The 24,623-nt window shown below is 40.1% G+C and overlaps 2 protein-coding genes across 3 annotated transcripts; one reads left to right on the top strand and one right to left on the bottom strand.

Annotated features, from left to right (window-relative positions):
• Positions 1-18,082: 18,082 nt before the first annotated feature.
• On the top strand, positions 18,083-20,424 carry LOC113023342 (uncharacterized). 2 transcript variants are annotated; one of them, XM_080303181.1, is made up of 3 exons: positions 18,083-18,323; positions 18,831-19,095; positions 19,252-20,424. In XM_080303181.1, the coding sequence occupies exons 1-3, from the start codon at positions 18,232-18,234 to the stop codon at positions 19,921-19,923; spliced, it is 1,029 nt and encodes a 342-aa protein (XP_080159307.1). In that variant the 5' UTR covers positions 18,083-18,231; the 3' UTR covers positions 19,924-20,424. The 2 variants fall into 2 exon arrangements, with proteins under 2 accessions (XP_080159307.1, XP_026025143.1); XM_026169358.2 differs by having other exon boundaries at positions 18,088-18,385.
• Positions 20,425-21,344: 920 nt separating this feature from the next.
• LOC113023341 (G-protein coupled receptor 4) lies at positions 21,345-23,771 on the bottom strand. The gene is made up of 3 exons (XM_026169357.2): positions 23,601-23,771; positions 22,836-23,231; positions 21,345-22,629 (listed from the first exon to the last, which is right to left on the bottom strand). Exons 1-3 carry the CDS (start codon positions 23,688-23,690, stop codon positions 22,099-22,101), a joined length of 1,017 nt encoding a protein of 338 aa, XP_026025142.1. The 5' UTR covers positions 23,691-23,771; the 3' UTR covers positions 21,345-22,098.
• Positions 23,772-24,623: the final 852 nt, after the last annotated feature.

Raw genomic sequence — 24,623 nt, 5'->3', positions numbered from 1 at the left:
AATGATACACGGGGTTGAGTAACCCCGAACTGTCCAACTCGGAATATTCGGTTTCAGAAAGGCTGTTAACAATTAGTTCAATCAACGCAGAGTTGCTGTAACCCCAAATTAAGCGCGCGCACGAGGATACATAAAGCCCTGATTAGTGGAGCACAGATTAAGCGAGTCACCATGGAGACGGAGGGAAAGAAGGCGCGGTCAATGTATTTTACAGCGCTTGAGGCCGAAATTCTGATGGCAGCATATGCCGATAACATGCAAATTTTGCAGAAAAAAAGTAACACAGCCTCAGCTGCAAAAGAAAGGGAGCATGCATAAATGGCCTGTATTTATATAGCGCCTTACTAGTCCCTAAGGACCCCAAAGCGCTTTACATATCCAGTCATCCACCCATTCACACACACATTCACACACACCGTGGGAATAAATGTAAAATTTAAGTAGTAGTTCAAATATCACCACATCATGAATTAAGTTTTGTTCATCCTGATACCTGCAATTTTGTGGCATCCCTCTTTGATAAATCTTGTGGGTCTGTGACCGGGGAACACCACAAACGAGTACAGGAGACGTTTCAGTGCAACAGTAACATTCCTGACTGCCCGACAGACGGTAGCCTTGGAAACGTGCTCAGCGTCACCAATATTATACAGAAAGCTCCCGTTTGCAAAAAAACCGAAGTGCAATACAAATAATATGTACAGAACTGAGAGGATGTCCGCGATGTGTCACATGAGCAATATTAGTCCTGAGGATGTTATTCAAATGAATTATAGATTGTGCTGAAAAACGGTAACGTTCACACAGGAAATCATCAGGAAATGATCAAATGTCCAAATGCGCTCTGATCACTCTCTCCCGGCGGAGAGCTCTGCGGAGAATTTGGGCTTCAACATCTACTGGCTCTTCAAGGAAGAGGCACGCCATGTCTGACACTTCCTACAGTCAGGTTTCCGACAAAGGCGGAGAAGGTCAGGGTTAGTTGAAGTAAACCTGCTAGGGGGCAGGTTAGCTTCACGGAGTGTGTCGTCATAGTAACTCACTCAGAATTAATCTAAACTCGCTTTGTGAAACCGAAAACCCAGAGTTTTCGTTAACTCAGGGTATACTTACTCAGAGTTTGCACTAAACCGGCTTCCTGAAACAGGGCCCAGATCTGCTAATGCCTCAAACCTTTGGAATGAAAACAAATCTCTTTCCACAGAGCTGCGTTACAGTAGTATTTACATATTCTCTGTGTTAATTGGAGTTCCTCTTAATGTTATTGTGTTAAAGAAGTCTGGCTGGTTTACTACTAAGTAGAAATATGTGAAGAAGAGTGAGGGCAACACATTTTATCAGTTGAAGGCCACGATGCATCGTGTTCAACATAAACCCAATGTTTGAGCAGCGGTAAAAATTGCTTTATACAAAGAGTGAGTGTGTGCAACTTTCCCTTGACTTAACCTGCTAAATAAGTTTAATCACAAAAACTGAAACTTGTGTCACCATCTGGAGCTGCAAAAGCAGCTTTTCTATCTGGAAATGAGACAAGAACAGAGAAAGAAACAGATGGGCCAAGGTTGTATGGGAAAGTCCTTGTAAGTGTGAAACGAGACAACACTCCCCAGGCTCGCACAGGGTGTCAGAGTGAGGGGGGGGGGGGGGGGGGGGGTTGCACAGTTTGTTCCAAAAGAGTGTGTGTGTTAGAGGCCACATTTGGAAAGTTTAATTTGCTCATACCTTGTGTGTTAAGCATGAATTAGTATTTTAACTTACAGTTAAGTCGGTGTAAAGTGTGTGTGGTTTAAAGCCAACTCAGTGTGCTGACTTGTGTTGACCAGCTGTGTAAATTTAGTCTTGTCAGTAAAACCCTTCAGGCGCACACACAGACGCACACATGCACACTCCTCCTTAACAGATTCCTCAGTAGCAAGGCCTTGCCCTCCAGCGAAGATAGCGATAAGAAGAGTGGCTACGCTGGAAGGAAAGACAAGAAAAGAGATGAGGAAAAAGGTCTGCTTTGGTATTATGTGGACCCTGCAGTCCTTGTTAAGGATTTGCTCTCTGATGTGTTTAATTGTTACAGTTAGGCTTTTACCTGAAAACTTTCAAAGGGCCTTTATGTCGCTGTTGTAGGCTGTTATAGAGTCATTCTTAAAACATCTATCAGTGCTTCCCACTGAGTCGCTCAGAATCAGCTGCTTTTCTGTCTACAGTAACCTTTGCATATTTAATGAAGTTAGGCAAACCTGTACCATCAGAGTATGAATAGTTTTCTAGTTACATTTTATTTTTATTTATGAGACAAATAATAAACTGAATTCACATTTTTATGCCCAAATTTGAGCCCACACACTGGCATTGGTAAATAAGTGTCACTTATCAAAACATAACAATAATGTGTTTTCCCTGTTCGTTGTGTCTCTTAGCTTAATGGTAAATTTCGAAATGAACGGTGGACAACAATAATTAAATTTTAGCATTAAAATATCATTTCACTTAAAGAGCTTCTGCATGCAGGTGGATTAACTAGTACAGAAACAAAGCAGTGTATTTAAAACTTAAAAACTAGAACCAAATCAATTTGACAACTCAAATCTAAGCATCACAATCCACAACCAAGTTGTTGTTTTTATCACTTGTGGACGTCACATGCACCTCACCTCTCTGCTAACACACATACCCAGTTATATGAAAATAAATTATAATAATATAAAAAATGCCATGTAGAGTTCAAATAAGACTTGTTAGTAAAGTGAAGTAGTTAATAATTTTATTTATCTGATCTTTCTGGTAGGGCTTCACACTGACGGTTAATTTGACTCCTTCTCCTTTGCGCTGGAACAATGCCCGGCAACACCTCACTGAAGAATGAGGCATCGCCACATTCCTACCATGCACATGCTGAAAAGCAGCTTTGATTTAGTATGCAATATGACCCATCTAGTGAGCATTTACACGCAAAATTCGATTCAATTCAATTTTATTTATATAGCGCCAAATCACAACAAAAGTCGCCTCAAGGCGCTTCATAGATACAGAGAAAAACCCAACAATCATATTACCCCCTATGAGCAAGCACTTTGACAGTGGGAAGGAAAAACTCCCTTTTAACAGGAAGAAACTTCCAGCAGAACCAGGCTCAGGGAGGGGCGGGGCCATCTGCTGCGACCGGCTGGGGTGAGAGAAGGAAGACAGGATGAAAGACATGCTGTGGAACAAAGACAGAGATTAAGAACAGATATGATTCAATGCAGAGAGGTCTATTAATACATAGTGAGTGAGAAAGGTGACTGGAAAGGAAAAACTCAATGCATCATGGGAATCCCCCGGCAGCCTACGTCTATTGCAGCATAACTAAGGGAGGATTCAGGGTCACCTGGTCCAGTCCTAACTATATGCTTTAGCAAAAAAGAAAGTTTTAAGCCTAATCTTGAAAGTAGAGATAGTGTCTGTCTCCTGAATCCAAACTGGAAGCTGGTTCCACAGAAGAGGGGCCTGAAAACTGAAGGCTCTCCCTCCCATTCTACTTTTAAATACTCTAGGAACAACAAGTAGGCCTGCAGAGCGAGAGCGAAGTGCTCTAATAGGGTGATATGGTACTACAAGGTCATTAAGATAAGATGGGGCCTGATTATTTAAGACCTTGTATGTGAGGAGCAGGATTTTGAATTCAATTCTGGATTTAACAGGAAGCCAAAACAGGAGAAATATGCTCTCTTTCTAGTCCCTGTCAGGACTCTTGCTGCAGCATTTTGGATTAGCTGAAGGCTTTTCAGCGAGTTTTTTGGACATCCTGATAATAATGAATTACAGTAGTCCAGCCTGGAAGTAATAAATGCATGAACTAGTTTTTCAGCGTCACTCTGAGACAGGATATTTCTAATTTTAGAGATGTTGCGCAAATGGAAGAATGCAGTCTTACATATTTGTTTAATATGTGCATTGAAGGACATGTCCTGGTCAAAAATCACTCCAAGGTTCCTCACAGTGTTACTGGAGGCCAAGGTAACGGATTCAGAGTAAGAATCTGGTTAGATACCATATTTCTAGGCTTTTCAGGGCCGAGTACAATAACCTCAGTTTTATCTGAATTAAGAAGCAGAAAGTTAGCGGCCATCCAGGTCTTTATGTCTTTAAGACATTCCTGCAGTTTAGCTAATTGGTGTGTGTTATCTGGCTTCATGGACAGATAGAGCTGGGTGTCATCTGCATAGCAGTGAAAATTTATGCTATGTCTTCTAATGATGCTGCCTAAGGGAAGCATGTATAGTGTAAACAGAATTGGTCCTAGCACTGAACCCTGTGGAACTCCATAATTAACCTCAGTGTGTGAAGAGGACTCTCCATTTACATGCACGAATTGGAGTCTATTAGATAGATATGATACAAACCACTGCAGCGCAGTACTTGTAATACCTACAGCATGTTCTAATCGCTCTAATAGGATATTATGGTCGACAGTATCGAACACTGCACTAAGAAGAAGATCATTTGTAACCTTCACTAAAGCTGTTTCTGTGCTGTGATGAGCTCTGAAACCTGACTGAAACTCTTCAAATAAACCATTCCTCTGCAGATGATCTGTTAGCTGTTTGACAACTACTCTTTCAAGGATGTTTGATATGAAAGGAAGGTTGGAGATTGGCCTATAATTAGCTAAGACTGCTGGGTCTAGAGATGGCTTTTTAAGTAAAGGTTTAACTACAGCTAGCTTGAAGGCCTGTGGTACATAGCCGATTATTAGAGATAGTTTGATCATATTTAAGATCGAAGAATTAATTAATGGCAGGACTTCTTTGAGCAGTTTTGTAGGAATGGGGTCTAAAAGACACGTTGATGGTTTGGAGGAAGTAATTATTGAAGTTAACTCAGAAAGATCAATTGGAGAAAAAGAGTCTAACTTAACATCAATGGTACTAAGAGTAGCTGTAGATAATATTACATCTGTGGGATGATTATTGGTAATTTTTTCTCTAATGATAAAAATTTTATTTGTGAAGAAGTTCATGAAGTCATTACTAGTTAACGTTAAAGGGATGGTTGGCTCAAAAGAGCTCTGACTTTTTGTCAGCCTGGCTACAGTGCTGAAGAGAAACCTAGGGTTGTTCTTATTTTCTTCAATCAGTGATGAATAGTAAGATGTTCTGGCTTTGCGGAGGGCTTTCTTATAAAGCAGCAAACTATTTCTCCAGCCTAAATGATGATCCTCTAAATTTGTGACACGCCATTTCCTCTCCAGCTTACGAGTCATCTGCTTTAGGGTACGTGTTTGAGAATTATACCACGGAGTCAGGTACTTCTGATTAGAGACCTTAGTTTTCACAGGAGCTACAGTATCCAGAGTCGTACGTAGTGAGGAGGTGAAATTATTAACAAGATAATCGACCTCTGTTGGGGTAGCGTTCAGATAGCTGCTCTGCTCTATGTTGGTACAGGGCATTGAAGATGATAACAGTGGGTGGATTATATTCTTAAACTTAGTTACAGTGCTTTCAGAAAGACATCTACTGTGATAAATAAATACATTTTTTATTTATATAGCACCTTTCAAGACAGAATCACAAAGTGCTACACATAAGATTACAAGTCATAAAAAGATTTAAAAAGAGAAAATTAAACAGGCAAAAAATAAAGTCTACTCTCCACTGCTGTGTAATCAATTATTGTAAATGTAAATGTTATCAGGAAATGATCAGACAGGAGAGGGTTTTCAGGAAACACTGTTAAATGTTCAGTTTCGATGCCATATGTTAAAACAAGATCTAGAGTGTGATTAAAGTGGTGGGTGGGTTCTTTTACATTTTGAGAGAAGCCAATTGAGTCTAATAACAGATTAAATGCCATGTTGAGGCTGTCATTTTTAGCATCTACATGGATGTTAAAATCACCCACAATAATTATTTTATCTGAGCTCAGAACTAAATCAGATAAAAAGTCTGAGAAATCAGACAGAAAGTCTGTGTAAGGCCCAGGTGGACGATAGATGATAACAAGTAAGACTGGTTTCTGAGTTTTACAGCTGGGGTGGACAATGTTAAGCATCAGCATGATTCATTTAAACTAACATAGTCATCCTGCTGCAACCAGGTTTCTGTAAGGCAGAGTAAATCAATTTGTTGATCAATTATTAAGTCATGTACTAACAGAGACTTGGAGGAGAGAGACCTAAGATTTAATAATCCACATTTCACTGTTTTACTCTTTGGTTCAGATGTGGATACTGTATTGTTCTTTCTTTGTGATTCTTTATGTTTAAGTTGTTTGTTGCTGGTTTTTAGTTTGTTTTTTGTCTTTTTGGGAGCTGACACAGTCTCTATGGAGATGGGGGTTTTTTTTGGGGGGGGGGGGGGGGGGGGGGAGCAGGGGGAGCAAAATCAGGTCAGTGCAAATGACAAGGCTATACCGAGCATGGCATGGTCTATTGGTTAGCTGTGAACATGCTAAAAATCTGTTAGGGACTGATATACTTTAATGCCATAAAGAAAGCTTAAGAGTTATTAACTCATTCACTGCCAGCCATTTTCAAATCAGGTAACTCCCCACTGCCAGGGTTTTTGAGCATTTTCACTCACTTTTGAAGAGCCACAGAAAACTGTGTGTTATGATCATATAAACGCTGAACCTACCAAAATGAAGAACAGACTCTCTTCTTTCATCCAAAAAAAAATCTTGTTTCTACCATTTTCCATTCTTTAGTAATCAGCTGTAGAAGAGAGGTGGGTTCCACCAAAGATGCCTGTTTTGACCAAAAAAAGGGAGAAAACGAGCTTTTTGTGAAAAATACATTTCAAGCAGAAAAGTGCCTTTGACACTAATATTTCTTGCTTTGTGACGAGGTTGTATTCTAGCCCCTCCCATTGAAAAACGTAATTGACGTCTATAGACGTCAATGGCAGTCAACGTAAGTTTTTCAATTGACGTCTATAGACGTCAATGGCAGTGAATGAGTTAAGATTTTCCTTTGTATTTTCCACTATTCCTGCTTGTTTAACAACAGCTGAAAAAAAAAGACATCACTGGTCCAGCTGAGAGGGATTTTTATGTGAGCAGTAGCAGGAGCAAAGCTTTGCGCAGCCCCGTCTTGGTGTTCTGGAGACAGAAATAATAATAATGGATACTTTATTGATCCCCATGGGGAAATTACTTGTTTTTTTCTCTGCATTTGACCCATTCACTCAGTGAAGCAGTGGGCAGCCCACTAAGCAGGCGCCCGGGGAGCAGTGTGTAGGGACGGTACCTTGCTCAGGGGTACCTCAGGGTAGCTGTTAAGTGGATTCGAACCGCCGACCTTCCGATCATGGGGCGACCACTTTACCTACTGAGCTATCCCTGCCCCAGAAGTTACCATATTTGGACGACAGGGTGGAGTGCTAAGTTATCTGCTTGGCTGGCAAGTTTGGTTAACAAGCTGCATTCATAAATCGTATGGTTGGAATGAATATTGGGTGTTATCTAACCCGACACTGGTAGTGCTGCTGTCAGGTGCTGTCATGTGCAGTAATGCTGGATACCGCACACCTGACGTACATGCGTAAATTCAAGAATGCTGATTTATTTACTTCTTTTATCTTATTTCTCTTTATTTTTTCACCTTTGGTTTAAAACTCTTATTCCTTTAGTTTTTATCTTGTGAAAGCTTGTGATTTGTATTCCTCTCGTTCAACTTTTCATTGTAATGTTGACCCTGTGCTGACTTTCATGTGACAAAAAAATCAAACTGATCCTGAACTCAAACTTATTGGATGGTCTGTAGCAAACAGCAAGCTTATTATTTGTAAGACAATCCCATTACAAAAGCTTCAGAAGGTGCCCACAGCAGATAAGAAGGAGAGAGTTCCAGTTCAGTGACTCCAATTAGCGGAGGTGAAGCCTAGCAGATGGTGTTAGGAAACCTGTCACTAAAGGATGACCATGCTCTGAACTCCATTATCTGGGCGGATGTGTTATAAAAACACATTTATTTATTTAATAAGTTTTTTAATGCATTTGGACATTTCTCTGTCCAATAGCTTTGGCTTATTTGTCTGATGTTGGACAATTGGACGCAATCCAAAACATGACCTTAAGAATCCAGACCTGAACTTCATATTTGCATGTGGTCCAGATAAGAAGGGTGGCTGAGCTGAAAGGAAAGACAAGAAGAGACATGTTGATTCAACGTCATACTGTGAGGTAAAACGTCTGAAATGATAAACAAAGGTTACGATAGAAACATTTGTTTTCTATAAGCAGGTGATAGCTGTACTGGCTCTGAGCAGAGCACTGGCCTATTCCTCTGTTCCAGTTCCAGTTTTATCGCTGTCATCTTGCTGTTTCCCAGACTAACAGAGTCAGATCAGAATCTGTGCAGTCATGTGTCTCCATTTGCGAGATTTTCATGCCCGAGCTGGTCTGAACTGAGGCCTTGTTTTACATATGTCATGCCACAGGTTGTAGATGGGAAACGGACATACACTGGAACTTATATACAATCGTTAAATAGATGCTGATATCTCATACTGTGGGCCCTGTTTTTGTTTGTTTGTTTGTTTTGCACAATCATATGTTCGTGCACAGTTATCAATCGGACTAATGAGAATATGGCCTTGCGTGGTAATCTGTGATTCTGTTGCAAGCCCGGATAAAATGTGACACAACAAAATCTTTTGCAATGTTCTATTTTCTATTGCAAAAGACAAAGACAGAGCAGGAAAGCTGCTCTGTCTTTGTCTTTTCCTTTATTACAAACCCGGGCAGGCTGCCAAAGTGGCCTTTTTTTCTCTGTTAGCCCAGACTCTCAGTTTGGTAGTTTAAGCTTTTACAAAACATTGTAACATTCATGTTTTATCATCAATGCTTGCATGTGACAACTGATGTGATACACTTTAATAAACTGATTATGTATGTCTGGACGCTCCTTTTTTGTTACCAGTTTGAGCCAAACTGGTAACATATTTGCACATACAAGGACGGCTGCAGACCCCAGATGTCATGGCTGTGTGCAGGCAGGCAGGGAGAGAGGACCCAAAATTCAGGACTCACAGAGGCAAACGTAACTCAAAACAGCCAGCTTTATTGCTGGAAGGCAACTGAACAGAAAACTAACTAAACTGAGAATACAAAAACAAACGACCCAGGCAGGCTAGCAAACAAAACACACAGTGAAAGTGAGGGTACAACAGGACACAGAGAAACACGGGGCTGAACTACACTGAGGCGTAATCAGGGAATGGGAAACAGGAGGGAGACACAGCTGGGAGAGATTAGGGCTAACCAGACAGGGGCACGCAAAACAGAATACACTCACATGAGACATGGGCCTTCACAATAAAACAGGAAACAAGAAACTAAACGACTTGACTAAAGCTATAGTAAACACAAGGTTACAAGAATAAAACCCTTAACTGAAACAAAGACTAAGTATAATAATAATCAAACACAACAACAGATTAAGAATATAACCCATAATAAAAAATCAAACCAAAACATAAAAAACTCAAAATGCCGGGTCAAAATGACCCAGAACAGTGACACCAGAGGAGACCAAACTTTGGCTGCAAAGGCTAATCCTTGACAGTCCAAAACATGAAAAGTAAAAATCCAAAGAGGCAAAATGAGGGAAAAACTGAAAGAGTAAACCCAGACTGAACAGACATCACGAAAAGGGTAATGTCTGATTGAGTTACAAAATAATGAGGGCAGGAGAAAGGAAATGAGGAAAGCAGAAAACACAGACAACCACATAAGGAACCTCCAAAGTAAGTCAGTAAGTACACATTGACTAAGTGTACACAAGAAATGGGCGGGTGAGTTTCCAAACACTCCTCCAGTGTCTTCTTAGCCCCGAGGCCTGAAACTGCAACACAAAAAAGACACTTCTGACCCGGACATTTATGCAGCCCACACTTTGAATGTTAAAGTGCAGGCAACTCTATTTCACATTCTATCACAAGACTTCATGGTATCTGGCTGACCAAAGGCATGAAACCTAGTAAGGATTTAAGGCTATTCATAGTTTGACTGTAAGTCAGTGATAGCCAAGCAAACTGACACATTCGTTCACGGCCCTATTTATGGATTATTACTCCGCTCTGAACTCCTGCAGATATTTGGATTATAAAATGAAAGCTGAAGGTGATCTGATTTGGAACAGTTGCTGTAAAGCATTAAAATATATTTTTTTCTTTTAGATATGAGAATCAAGAAAATCAAACTGAAATCCAGAACAAAGGATTAAAATTCAGTTTTCTTTTCTTTTCTTTTCACTTCAATTCATTTCAAATTCATTTAATTTATGTAGTACCAAATCACAACAGTCACCTCAAAGTAGAGATGGCACGATACCACTTTTTTATGTCCGATACCGATATCATAAATTTGGATATCTGCCGATACCGATATGAATCCGATATAGTGTTTTTTAATCAACAAAACTGTTTTTTAAAATATCTTGCTGCATTTTGCAAGTCTGCAAGTTCATACTCAAGTTTAAAACAACAACTACACTAAAGCTATTCTGTTATACCTGTATACAAAAAAAATATTTCATAGTTCAGCAATACTGATCAATCTAATAAACTTAGACCTACACCATCCTCCCTATTCTGGTATTTTAAAGAGTACTTAGCGTAAATATTAAGCAACCTAACTAATAGGGTTCCAACTCCCAGCAACAACAAAAATAGATAAATAAAAAATAGGGAACCACCCCTCACACTCCACCTCATGATGCTTAATCAACGTAATCAACCTTAATTTGATGCAGTGTGAAAAAAAATGCACAGAAATCAATTATTTTTCAAGAAATATTAAATAGATTCAACATCTTTCTTCAACAAAATTGCAGACTGCACAGATGGTACCTTCCCAAATGAAAATGTACTATAGCTTACTAGGGTATATATATTAGACTTAATAGTCACTATATACAGTAATTGACTTCTATTCATTTTACATCAAATTAAAACTTTGGGTGTCAGATAATTATTTATTAAAAGCTAGACATTTTAAATGAGAATAAGAAAGAAAAGTATGTCTTTGTGCCCCCTTTTCCCAGTTAATGCCCTATCGGCCCCCCTGGCTAAACTTTGCTAGATCCGCCCCTGCACAGTTACCAGCCGTCAGCTACGTAGAAAAAGATCCTCGAGTAGAAAGTAATATTAAATAAATTGTAACAACAGCTTATCAAGCTTAAACGTGCTGCTGTTGTCCAGCAGCTGGTTAGCTCTTTCTGGCGCAAAGTGGACCAAAAACAAACAAGAGAGACTCACGACAGAAAAGCCGATCAGCTGATCATTAGCAGTTTCACGATTGAAGTAGCAGCCGGAGAGCGAGAGGCAGTCGCTCGTTAAGCTTAACGCAGGAATGCTTTACAAACATTCAGAGATGGACTTACACACTTGCTTTACTTTTCTCGGGGATAACTTTGTCGGAGATGAAATGCCAGGTTGCTAGCGAAGCTCCAAATGCTATCCAGACCACTGACAGGTCCTGCATGCCACAGCTGCTCTATCACGTGATGCATACTGCTCCGACGTTCTGAGGCGAGTTACGGCGTGTTGCAAGTTTTGTGAGGTGCTTTCGTGATATTTAATGGATCGGATTACATTTTTTATTTTTCTCCGATATCCGATCCAGTAATTTAGGTCAGTATCGGACCGATACCGATACGTAATATCGGATCGGTCCATCTCTACCTCAAAGCACTTAATGGTGTAAGGTAAAAACCCTACAATAATACAGAGAAACCTCCTTCAATTAGATGATTCCCACTGTGATCAAGCACTTGGTGACAGAGGAAGGAAAAACTCCCTTTTAAAAGGAAGAAGCCTCCTCAGAAGCAGGCTCAGGGCGGAGCAGCCAAAGGTGACAGGACAAAAGAAGCAGATATTAATATTAATCAGTGATTAACCTGAAAGTCGTGTACAAAAATAGAGAGTGAAAAGATGACATTTCCATTAGTCAACACATAAGCAGCCAATATGACAGACTCACTTTCCTTATTGCCAACAGGAAAAACATCCAGCAGTGGAACGTGTCAGCGAGGCGACTCCACCATTATATCTCCCCCGAACCTGAGGGTTGTTTTCAGGATACAGTTCATTGCAGTTTACAGTAAATAACGTCTAACTGGCCAACCACTTGACACTTACCTCTTACCACTATCCATGCAGTTTTGCTGTTGACTAAAAGTTTAACCAATCAAAAACAGAAGATGGCTTAGAAACCAGAGGTCCTGGAAGCTGTATTTTTTATCTTGTGCACATAGGCTAACATGTGTACGCAGGTGAATGCCCAGTGACATATGATCCACATAACTTACAAAGAGGCCTCACCCTAATTTTCAGTTTCTGCTGTTTTTGCATGTGTACACAGGTGATCACGAGCCAGAAGCACTTCCTGCATTTAGAAAAAAAAAAAAAAAAAAAAAAATACAAAGGAGATGCTGGTGGGAACTGTCCTCTAATAAATCCCTGGTGTGGCTGTGCATTATTTATGTATTTATTTATTTATGTATTAAGGAAATAAGTAAAATAGCCAGCCTTCCTTTTGCTTTGTTAAATAAACATACAGTGGGCTGCAACTTCATACGCAGTCTCTTACTTCTTGAGAGTTTAGCTCTTTAGTCAAATTCACTGCAGCACTCAAGTTTAGCCCTGTAGACCAGGGAATCAGATATTGTATGCATGAGGGTCCAGAGGTTCTTCACTTTATTTAAACACATTTTGTTTTAAAAGAAAGAAAAGAAAAAAAAAAAAAAAAAAAAGAAGCACTTCCTGCGCAGCTGTGCATCATGCAGTTTCAAATGCTGTCCTTCAGTATGCACAGGTGATGATGGCAAAGGGCAAGAGCAGCAAGAACAGATGAATTTATACTAAATTATTGTTGTTGTTGTTGTTGCTGAAACAAATATATATAAATATTTATATATATATAAGAAAAAAAAAAAAAAAAAAAAAAAAATATATATATATATATATATATATATATATATATATATATATATATATATATATATATATATATATATTTATAAAGTGGTAATAAAAACAACATCTGCATTACCTCACAAGACAGACTAATCCTCTGCTTTTTAAAAAAAGTGTGTCTCTGTGCAGTCCTCCACAGGTTTTGTGTATCTGTGTAGCTGATCCATTAAATTTTGTGTCTCCAAAAACACTTTTATTGTGTTTTATGACCTTTTACCCTACTTTTGTTGTTTCTTATTTAACTGTTGTGTTTTTCATGTTTTTCTACTTGCTGGTGTTTTCTTAAGTTGCAGTGCATTTGACCTCTCAGGGCCACCGTATCCAGGGACTTTGTAAATTCATGTAACATAACCAAAAGTAAAATCTATACCTTAAGATTATATAGTTTTGCTTGGCTTGAAAACAAAATGTTGCCACATTGTTTTAATATTGTACATTTACAAATTCTTAATTCGAAAGTAGTCTGATTTTACGGCCCACACTAAAGACTAATCTTATCTTATTATCTTAAAGCTCACTGATGCCTCCTTACTTGAATACTGTATATTGTATATTGCATAGCTTTTTTTTTGTTATACGTAAAATTGTATTGTATTTATTTAAATTTTTACTTTTTAATTATTTTATTTGCATTTTTTTAATCACTAGGGTTTGAGAGTAACGAAATTTCTATTCTCTATATGTCCTGTACATGTGGCAGAATTGACAAATAAAGTTGACTTGACTTGACTTGACTTGATCTACACTCTGCAGAAATGTTTTATGTAACTCTCTTATTTTACCATATTTTTTTACATTGACATCAAAATTAAAAATGGGATGTTAACTGTGAAGTGGGGAAACAGTTGGTAGCGTGACAGCTACACTGCGTGTGACGGAGCCTCACACTTTAGCTCCTGCCATTTGTGAGCAGGACCAACACAGCTGAATACACACACAAACCACATGTGGGTAAATCATTAAACACGTCAATAAATTGCAGTTACAACTGAAAACAGTACTGTGCAAAAGTCTTGAGCCACCACTCATTTTTCCATATTAAGTTTCCGAACTTCCTTGTAATGGTTTAAAGTGGTCTTAAGCAACATTTCTCCAGAATTTCTGAGGCCTGTTCAACAGCTTTTGTTGGCCACTGACTGCTTTTACACTTTTTCAGTCCACTCCTTGTACCTGACCATTTGCTGAGGAATGTCAGCACGGTGGTTAGCACTGTTGCCACACAGCAAGAAGATCCTTAGTTCAAGTTCCACCATCAGGCCGGGTCTGTGTTTGTAGAGTTTCCATGTTCTCTCTGACATATCTCTCCCTAAGACACCAAGATAGGCTCCAGCCCCCCAGTGATTTGGGAATCTTGTCAAAATCAAGGGAATTATGAACACAGAAAAATGCTGTTGGATTGGACCATAAAACAACTGAAACCGTGTTTTTTCATCTTGACAGAAAAAAGCACAAAAGGCAGCCAGCATCCAAAGAAGAGCTTTGAATGTCCTTTCATAAGCCTGGAGAACTATTCCTAAAGACTAATTAAAAGAAAGCTGCCTAAGAGACCTCAGGCTGTGTTGAAGAATAAAGGTGGTCATACTAAATACTGACTGTCAGGCTTGTTAGAATTTTTACAAACTCTGTTTTTGCTTCATATACTGGATGTTTTTTCATGTCAGCTTCTCCTCAAGATTTAACACTCGTCTGACCCCAGTGCATTTTTGTTGGCTCATTTCCTTTTTTTTTTGACACCTCTGCCTTGTCGTAGGAAGCGAGAAAAGAAACTGTGACACATACAGCAGAAACTTAGTCTGAGTTCATTTAAAACCAACTTGCATCATATATAGTATTTTCTACTGTTTTGGTGTTTTCCTGCTACACTTCGGTGTTTCACTCGGGCTTTAAATTCTGCCCCTTCTGACTTAGAGACTCATTGTACTGGTCTTCAGCTGACAATGCCCACAGAGGATCCCCGAGCAGCTGAGCTCATTACTGAGGTCACGGGGTGCAGATTAGGACAGATTTACTTCCATAAAATGGGACGACACATTTGTTCACCGTGCCTCACTGTCTATCACAGGAAACCACATGCAAACTTTCTGAAAGTCTTCCCGTATGAAGTAGAGCAGAGGGAACTGTATTTTGCACACTTCTGAAACTTATAATACCACCACACGCCAAAGCTGCTTTACAGTGACTGTATTGAATGAGAGAGTCATGCTTTACTTTTAAATTTTTGTGCACTTTTTTATACTTTTACATGGAGCAGTTCAAGCTCAGTGGAATCCTTTTGCTACCAGACGCAGACATTCGGAAATCTATGATTTGATTTGTCCATGTCTGTGAGGAACCTTACAAGGTTTAAAGGGCATTTGAGGAAGTGATGATATTTTTGTCTGCACCTCCTTTCCTCAAATCACTCTTTCAACATTAAAACTTCCCTTAAAGGTTAAAGGCAGAATTAAGATTAGGGGGTTAGGCTAAGAGTAAGGATTACGGTTAGGTGGTAGGTGATATGAAAAGGGATTGGATTAGGGATTAGGAATCCAATATTTCAATAAGGATCCCGTGACACCTATCAACTGCCATGCCAACATTTTCATTTCGAACTTAATTAGGATTAGTTCGTAATCATAACCTTGATTCTAAAATCCACACTTAAAGTTTGGTGACTGCGCCTCGTACTGTTGCCACAGAGTCACTCATAGAGACAAAGAAGCACGTGGCCATGTTTTAGTTGTAATACTTTTTACCACGATGACACATATATACACGCACAGAGACTACAGCGCTACCCGCCCTCTCGTTGCTGGTAAAGGCATGTATGTGTATAGTAAGTGTGGGATGAGTCATCTGAAAGTATTTCGAGAAGTGCTCTGTGGGTTTTGGTCTGCTGACATTCCTCGGAAAGAGGAAGCAAGTTGACACTGCTGGCAGTAAGCCAGAAATGAAAGTCAACACACTTGTGATGTGTGATCTGATAAAGAGGTGTTTCCATAGCAGACAGTTTGTGCTGTTTATAAGCAGTTTAAATGTGATGGTGTTTGTGTATCAGGCACTCACATTTGTCTGCGCTTCATTGGCGCCCTCTGCTGTCTGTGTTGAAAACCAACAATCATCAGGCGAGCACAGGTCACAGGACCTTAAGTCAGAGACGTAACAGCTCCTAGGAGAAAATAAAAGGATAAGTCAGAGGAGGGCCTGGAAAACATAACGTATTAATTAAAATTTTGACAGCCAGAAATATTATAATTCAGATCAGTACATTTACATATTTTTGTATCTATAAAAAGGAAGCTGACACACGCAAGACTTTATCAAAGGTGTAAGCCTCACAGCAGAGGCCTTTGTGTCAAAGTAGCTGAAGATAAAACACAGAAAAACATGAAGGCGATTTTCCTGGCCTGGGATTTTATAAAAATATTCTGCAGTACATCAAAAACGAAAGAAAACCATTAATCAACACACGAACGTTACCTCTGAAGTTACAGCGGTTTTATTAGAGACACAGCTAAGCGTTTTGCATTTTGCATAATTTTAAAAAGTTTAAATTTGTTCAGTATTGAACGGCAGAAATTAGGTTTTCTTTTCGGAAGTATATAAAACGCTGTAAACAACGGTAGACTTGTGTGTAACAAGCAAGCGAATAATGAAGAAAACGGATTTTTAGACGGGAAACTGCTGTTGAGAGAGAGAGAGAGAGCTGTGCATCGTGGTGGAAGCAAAACAGTAAAAGTAAGAGTGAATACATGACGATGTTTATGTGAAGCGTAGTTTGGATCTTCTTTTGCTGCTGGTTCGGTCAATATTGTTTGGAGAGACATCAAACTAACAGCTTTAGAATCCGCGCATAAAGGGAACACAAAGCGACAACTGTCGGCTTTCAGCCCCGACTGTGAGAAAGGCGACATCTAACTGATTCTGATCCGCGGGTTTTGTCTTTGTGCAGAATCCGTGTTCCTGCTCTCATTTACTCTCTTAGCTGTTTGGTGGTTGTTGAAATTTTGTGAGGTTTAACCTGAGATTCTGGCATTTTGGGCAAAATACATTTATATTAAAAAATCGATTCAGGATTTTAATGAATCGATTTTACGTTACCCAAGCCAGAATCGATTTTAATCGATAAATCGATTATAAAAACACACCCCTAGTTCAAATGTTCTCAGCTCAAGTACAGTTGATTTGTTTTACATCAATTTACATACATTTTCTCCCTTGTATAATTTATGTTTGTGGAATTCTTCAATCATCTCAAACAAGCCCTGTTTGCAAGTTCCAGAACACTGCAAAGAGTTTTCTGTTCATTTTTACATACAAGATGCATCAGAACATATACATGCTTTTTTTATTATTATTAACCAACATTAATTAAAATACGCAGTGCTGCTGTTAAAGCTCTGAGGCCGACAGAGATGTGAAACTGCTAGACTGCAGGCTAAAAATGAACCCCAAAGTGTGATCTGCAGCATTCTCGCCAAAGCTGCACATTTACTATTGCAAGCACTTTTGTCTCAGTCACACTTTTAGCATTGATGCTGAACTCAGATAAAGCATTTTTACTTTTCAACTTTTTATTTAATAAATGCTGAAAATGCACTTCAATTACGCATAAACATATTAATTACTGATAATACTGAAATACTGATTTCTCTCAGATAGCACAGTGGTGTGGTCATTAGTGATGTCACCTCATATTAAGAAGGTCCTTACACCTGTGTTTGCATGCTGTCTGTGTGGCTTCCTCCTGCAGTCATGCCTCTTAGGTTAACTGGTTGATCTAATTGAGTATAGGTGCCAGTGTCTGTATCATCCCTGAACTGGACAAATGGCAGACAGAATGTCCAGCACTTCAGCGCTGGGACATTGCTTATTCACTTTAGGGCTTTATTTATTTTTCATATAATAATCTAACCCCTTTATTCATTGATTATATTACGTTGTTAGAAATATGGGGCTGAAAGAAAGCAAAGAAAAAAAGATAAATATAGATATGTATATGTGGATCTTAATGACATCATACAAAAGTGCTCTCTGCACTACAGAAAGAGTCAGGAAGCAGGTGTCACAGATAGACGGGCTGTTGCAAACTGTCTCCAGGGGGTGGCGGTAATGTGCCGATTTGTTGGAAACTGCTAAGAGAAGTGAAAGAAGAAGAAGCCGCTCCTGGCTCCTGTCAGCTGAGCGGAAGTTTGAGGCATGAGCTGAAAATGGATGAGTTCTAGTTCTTGTGTTTTTCTTTATTGTGTAAAAGTTGGTTTCAAGTGTCCCAGTTTCATATCGTCGGCACGTCTGACTGATGTGGCTAAGTGCTGCCGCTGCTTTCGTCGCTGTTTGTGCTTATTACATGAACTTTGACAACCAGCTTAGAGGAGAAGAAGAAGAAGGCAGGTCGGTGTTGTCCGCATGCCCTTCTTTACTACAACTTTATTCACAAGGCGTATTATTAGAAGGTATGTTGATTCAAGTTACGCAAACATTCATGTTAATGGCAGACTGTTAATCCAAACTCTGTTCTGAAAGCTGTTGTTTTATTCCAGGAACATGTTTTTATCTCAGCACAAGTGACAACATTCATACGTGTTTAATTGAGTCAAAGGTTTCTATCGGCACAACGTTTATTTGCATTAACGAAATAATTTAGCGGGTTTTTGTTTGTTTGTTTATTTATTTTAGAAATGGCATGCAGCTGTCTGATACAGAGTTAAACATAAGCTATTAAAAGGATGACTCCATTAAAATCACGCGTTTTAATTTAGTGACTAAATTTCACAAAGGTCACGTGCGCCTGAGTCAGATGTGTAGCGTAGTCAGAAACAGCAGTTTTCACTAAATTCATCTTAGACTATTGGGAAGAGCTAAGAGCTGATTCATATTTCTCTCCTTCCCTTTCCTCAGCATGTCGTCCGCTCTTCAGCGTCACGTCATCTGGGAGTCAGATGGGCTGGTAGCCTACCTTCACCCTCGGCCCTGGACCCCGGGCTCTGTCATCCTGGAGAGCAGCACCCCCGGGACCCAAGGAGGCAGCATTTTCCACCTGGGGGAGCCAGAGTACTTGTCCTGGCTGCTTGGGGCGAGAGCTGTGGCAGAGCTGCTTTGTGACAGGCTGGGAGTTCGGAGGTGTGCGCTGGTCAGCAGACCCCACAGAGATAGACCTGCTCAGGTGAGGGCCTGAACACTGGGTGGACCTGTTCACTGTAAAGTGTAACCAGTAGCAATCTGAAAGGCTGTTGATGCATTTTAACAGCACGTGTAAACGCATGTAGACAGCTCCCTCTGTGTAAATTTAAGTTAGCAAACACACGTGTCTTCACTACAGATCCGTATCCTCCCCCTGTGTGGTCTGGACGCAGAGTGGCGCCCTCATCTGGCTGGGGAAGAAGAGCACAACGCCCATGACCCGGGATACTGCACTTCCAGGACTGCCCCACGATGGAGTGACTCCAGCCTGACTGAAATCCAGACCAGGATTCGAGCCAAACTGCCGCTGCCTGATGCCCCCCCTGATCTGACCTTCCTCGGGGACGATCCGGCTCACCCTTCGCTGTTCTCACGTATTGTTCGTGGTGAGGAGCAGCAGTGGCGCGTGTGGGAGGACAAAGGTCATGTGGCTTTTCTCACTCCATTCCCCAACTCTCCTGGATTCACTGTGTTAGTCCCACGCCGACCTTTGACCTCTGATATATTCAGACTGGAAAAAGAAGATTACGAGAGACTGGTGCTGGCCGCCAAGAAGGTGTCGTGGCTCCTGGAGGATGGGTTGGGCGCTTGGGGGGTGGGGCTTATTTTTGAGGGTTTTGAGATCGACTACGCTCATGCCAAGCTGATACCACTATTCCTGCTGCCATTGTTGGCGGGTGAAAATAAACCAGATAAACCACCGTCTCCCCAGTTTTACCCCACTTACCCGGGATATGTGACATCAGAAGACGGGCCTGAAGCCAGCTTAGAGAGTCTGAAGATAATGCACACTAAAATCAGTCAAATGTAATGCTCTTTGATTCTGACTCTGATACTGTTTTTACCAAATAATCACCATTCTCTTTGCACAATCACTACACCCGAGCTGGTTATCTAAGTACTTCTAAGTGACTCTGTTCATTTTTTGCAAGACAAACATTTGATTCAGACATCAAATATCTGATTAAAGTTTACAAATTACTCTAAATCACGTATTAAATACGTTCTTTAAAATCCAACAATGTTAAGATTAAAACATCAGTGTCATTGCACACTTGTACTCTGCCAAAAACCAGTAAACATGTACAGTTTACCTCAGAAATACAGAGCAAAAAGCTCAGTTATGTCATAGCATCATTACACTGTGCTATTTATGTTCCTGAATAATTCGATTGTTATGTGTTTAGTTCGTTTGCTTGCATAATCTGTGTGCTCGCTCATTACACATCTACTAATTGGTCCCTCTGTGTGATTCTGTTGTAAGACTTAATTAATAAATTAATTAATAAAGTGCTTAATCGGTGCTCTGTAATACAGGCAGTGCCCCTGGCTGTCATTATAATGGTCCAAAAGATGTTCAAGAGTTAATGAGGAGGGTTTCTGCTGCTGGTTGCAATGGGGAAAAAGCAGAGAGCTAGCTAAAGTCTTCAAGGAGTAATCTCCATGGTTCAAAGTAATTTATTTACTCGTCTGGTGTGCTCACTAGCCAACAGCTTCTTTTACTTCTTTAACGATCGCTTCTATGTGCACCTGGCAACTGTAGGAAGGAAAAACTCCCTTTTTATCAGAAAAGACACCTCCAGTATAACCAGGTTTAGGGAGGGGCAGCCATAAGCTTCGAGCAGCTGGGGGTGAGGGGAAAGGGTAGAGAGCAGATGGAGACAAGACAGCCCTAACTGTATGTTTTAAAGTCTGATCTTAATTGTAGAGAGGCTGTGTCTCCTGAATCCAGGCTAGGAGTTGGTTCCACTGGAGAGATGCCTGCTAGATGAAGCCTCTATCGCCTTTGGAACGAAGTCTAAGAGTGAAGTGCTCTATTGGGGGGATATGGTACTATGACGTACATGGGGCCTGATGATTCAAGTCCTTGTATGTGAGGAGCAGAATTTAGCCTGAATTTAAATTCCTGACACAAAGACAGCTTAACTACATAAAACTAAAATGTCAACAGTTCCATTAGAGGCAAAGCCTAATCTAAGTGATGATAATAAAAGACCTGTAGGTCCTCTTAATTCCACTTACCTTGGTGCTCATAAGCTAGTCCTGGGATAGCTGAATTGTTATCCCATTAGCCGATATAACCCCTGAAACACTAGCCTTCTGCTACTGAATGCAAATGAGGATTTATGAAAGAACACAATCGTTTCCAAACAATAACTACGATAAACCTTCAGAGGATAAGTAGATGAGAACACAAACTACAAGTGTGAATAAGAAACAACTGGTTGTGGTGGATGCTGTTTATTTGTTTATAAGTAAACCCCATTAGCTTCCACAACAGTGGTTGCTAGTCTTCCTGGGGTCCAACCATCAAATACAATCAAATAAAACATTACACAATAAAGTGGATGCAAAATATCTACATAATTTGGCTCTTACATCCACAGTAAGGTTTTACAATTGTGAAAATATGAGCATATAAATATCACAATATGAAAATGAGAACAGCAGGTATTGGAGAAGGGGGGGTTTTATAGCCTCAGGCCAGAGGGGGCGTGAAGGAGGAGTGGTCCCGCTCCTGAAATTCAGATGATACCACCGCTAAAAGCTGCCTAAATAGGCTTTTAAGTGACTTTAAAATTTAAAAATCACTTCTTTTCATATTTTTTAAAGCCCATTCTCTAATTGCATAAGGCAACTTATTCCAGTTTTTCAAAAAGTTGCTCTTAACTCAAGGAATTACTAAATTGTGGTTTGTTAAAAATCGATTATGTATTTCTTCTGGATATTGCAACTATTTAGCAACTATTTACTAATTATCATATGCATGGAGTAAGAATTACAACCACATAACAGCTAGTGAAAAAGATAATTAGGTTACATTTCAACTAAAGCTAGGTTTGTCCACCAGCTCAAGAGCTTTGACGTTGTTCTCTTACCGGCTCTCCGGATCACACAGGACAAAATTCTTCAAATAAAAGTATAACAGTGCATGCACGGTCTTCTCTGAAAAACTTTTGTGATGGATTTATGACTAGAGGTTCAGTTATGTGGTGACATCGAGCGGCTTCTCACAGACACTCTTTCCACAGCATGTGCCTTCCACACGCTCCATCTTTGTGATGTAGAGCAGAGGCTCAATGCTGCAGCTCAGATCCATGATGGAGTACACACTGACGCGGATCTGACATTGAAACGCCACAGCCGTGTAGTATGACGCAAAGGGCATGAGCGCCACGGGTGGCAAGTAGTTGACCACGATGATGGCCAGGTTAATCAGCACCATCTTGAAGGCCCTCTTCTTCACCGGGTGCATCACCTCTTTTCCCGTCACAGAGTGCCGAAGGGCCCAGATGATGGAGATGTTACAAAAGATCATCAATGCAAACGCAAAAAGGATGATGCCACTGAAGACACCATCGACAGGCATGCGTCCCAGGATGCACTTCACCAGGGCGTAAGCCAATATGAGGCCCCACACCACCACAGAAATCCCGATTCGGATTTTGTTGTCACGGATGCCAGCGAAGAGCACGGGTTGGACCACAGCCATGTAGCGGTCCAGACAAATACACACCTGGGTTGTTAGACAAGAAGAAAGACTGTGTTTCATGGTGCTTTGAAAAATAACGAAATTGATAATAATAATTTTATAGCTTTAGCTTTTTATTGAACTGGGAGAGCAACAAAACAAAACAAAAAACACTCCAGTGGTCTGATTTCTTCGCACATCAGACTATTTGAAAACATCTGATACACTAGTGCAACAAATGAAAAACTCACCAGAAAGAGTGGCGCTAAGTCTTTGATTCCATATGCCAATCGCTTAAAGTACCAGATGCCGTTGTCATTCAGCAATAACCCATTGACAAGGTCGACGGGCGTCATGAGGCAGAAGTAGGCGTCCAGTATGGCCAGATTGAGGATAAAGGTGTCAGATGTGAAAGCGTCGCTTTTCTTGGTTATGATCTGCCAGATGACCAAGATGTTACACGGAGTCCCTACTGCCAGGTTGAACATCTTGACTCCATAGTAGAAAATGTAGCCATAAGGGGCCACGGCGCATATTGGGAACTCGTACCATAGCGGACGAATGTGGACCGCACTGGGGTTGGTAGAGTTTGCAGAATGATTGTAGGCAGTGTTCAGAGTGTTGTTGGACATTGCAGAACAAAGGAGCTGGAAGGTTGTTAGAAAGACCAATTAGGTTTTACTGTTCAGTATTTAAAGAAAACAGGCTGAAAACCAGCAGCCAACAAAAAAATAGATGGAAGGGCATGCCCATTCCACAGATCTGCTTTTTCAAAATGTTTTTGCACCAGAGAATTGTGTTGTTTCAAGAACTATTAGTCTTTCTAATGCCCTTCATAACCTGATTAAAAACTTTGATGCTTGAAACTTTTCATTTGCTGTACACTTTAATTTTACATTTAGCACCCAAACAATAGAGCCATGGAGGAACTTATTGCTATTTGATTCCACACAGTGGCCCAATGTCATTGCTTATGGCCTAAATCTAAAGATGAAACATACACAAAGATATCTTACCTTAAAAGGTTTTGATTTTTCTTGTGGTCCTGGTCTTCGCCACTTACTGCAGGATGTTCCCATAATTACCAGCAGTTCACTTATAAACATGCTCTACAAGGACTAACGTCACTTTTGTGTTTGGCCAATCTGGACGAACATCTACGACGTCTTTTCAAAATCATGTCATGTCAAGCTGTGATTGGCCAGTGATGCAGAGACAGCTTCAGCGATTGGATAACTCAGATATGTAGCGTACATACAGCCTGTTTTGGCTGAGCTAGATTGAAATGTTATTGTGTCCATTAAAAAGTACTTATATGGGCTTCAGAGATAAAACATAAATGAAATACAGGCTAGATGCAGTGCCATCAGGGGTCTGTAGTTGTTGAACAACTTACCTTATTTTGTACTGTGAACATGATATATGTAAGTTGTGTAGCTGCATAACATATTCTCAGCTGTTGCATTATTATAAAGGCATTGGTCTTATAGTTGCACCAAGCTGCCTCTCTAGGTTTGTGCTTTCATAGTTTTCATTTATGACTCATAGGGTGTATAAGTCAAGCTGATCCCAGGTCTGTTCCTATGGGTAATTTACCTACAGTAAAACTGCAGTGAAATATTCATCTCACTGATGCAACTGTACACTGTAAACAGGTGATGCAAGGTAAGCATCAATGAGAAATCTAATGCAAGGTGTTACTGAACTGCCTGTACGAAGTTTAAAAAGGGTAACGCTGTTAGGGAATATGAGCCTGCAAAGCCATGAAAAACACTCGTTTATACTAATTATCCTATATGTTTGTTAATGTTTACATATTCGACTAATATATGACATATATGCGAATCGTTTACCTTTATGTAATACCAACATAAAATTATTAGACAACCTCTGTACAAACTGTACAGTTGACACATTTTTTGCACATTATCCTTCGACTCCTAATGACAGAGAAGCTAACGTCATATCTGACTGTTATGTTGAAACACTAGTGTGAATAGAAGTGAATGTTCAGTATCGGAAAGACAGTTACTGATGCT

Source organism: Astatotilapia calliptera, chromosome 6, assembly GCF_964374335.1.
Source record: "Astatotilapia calliptera chromosome 6, fAstCal68.1, whole genome shotgun sequence".
Lineage (NCBI taxonomy): Eukaryota > Metazoa > Chordata > Actinopteri > Cichliformes > Cichlidae > Astatotilapia > Astatotilapia calliptera.
The sequence above is the reverse complement of the archived record's forward strand: the minus strand, read 5'-3'. Positions and strand labels throughout refer to the sequence as shown.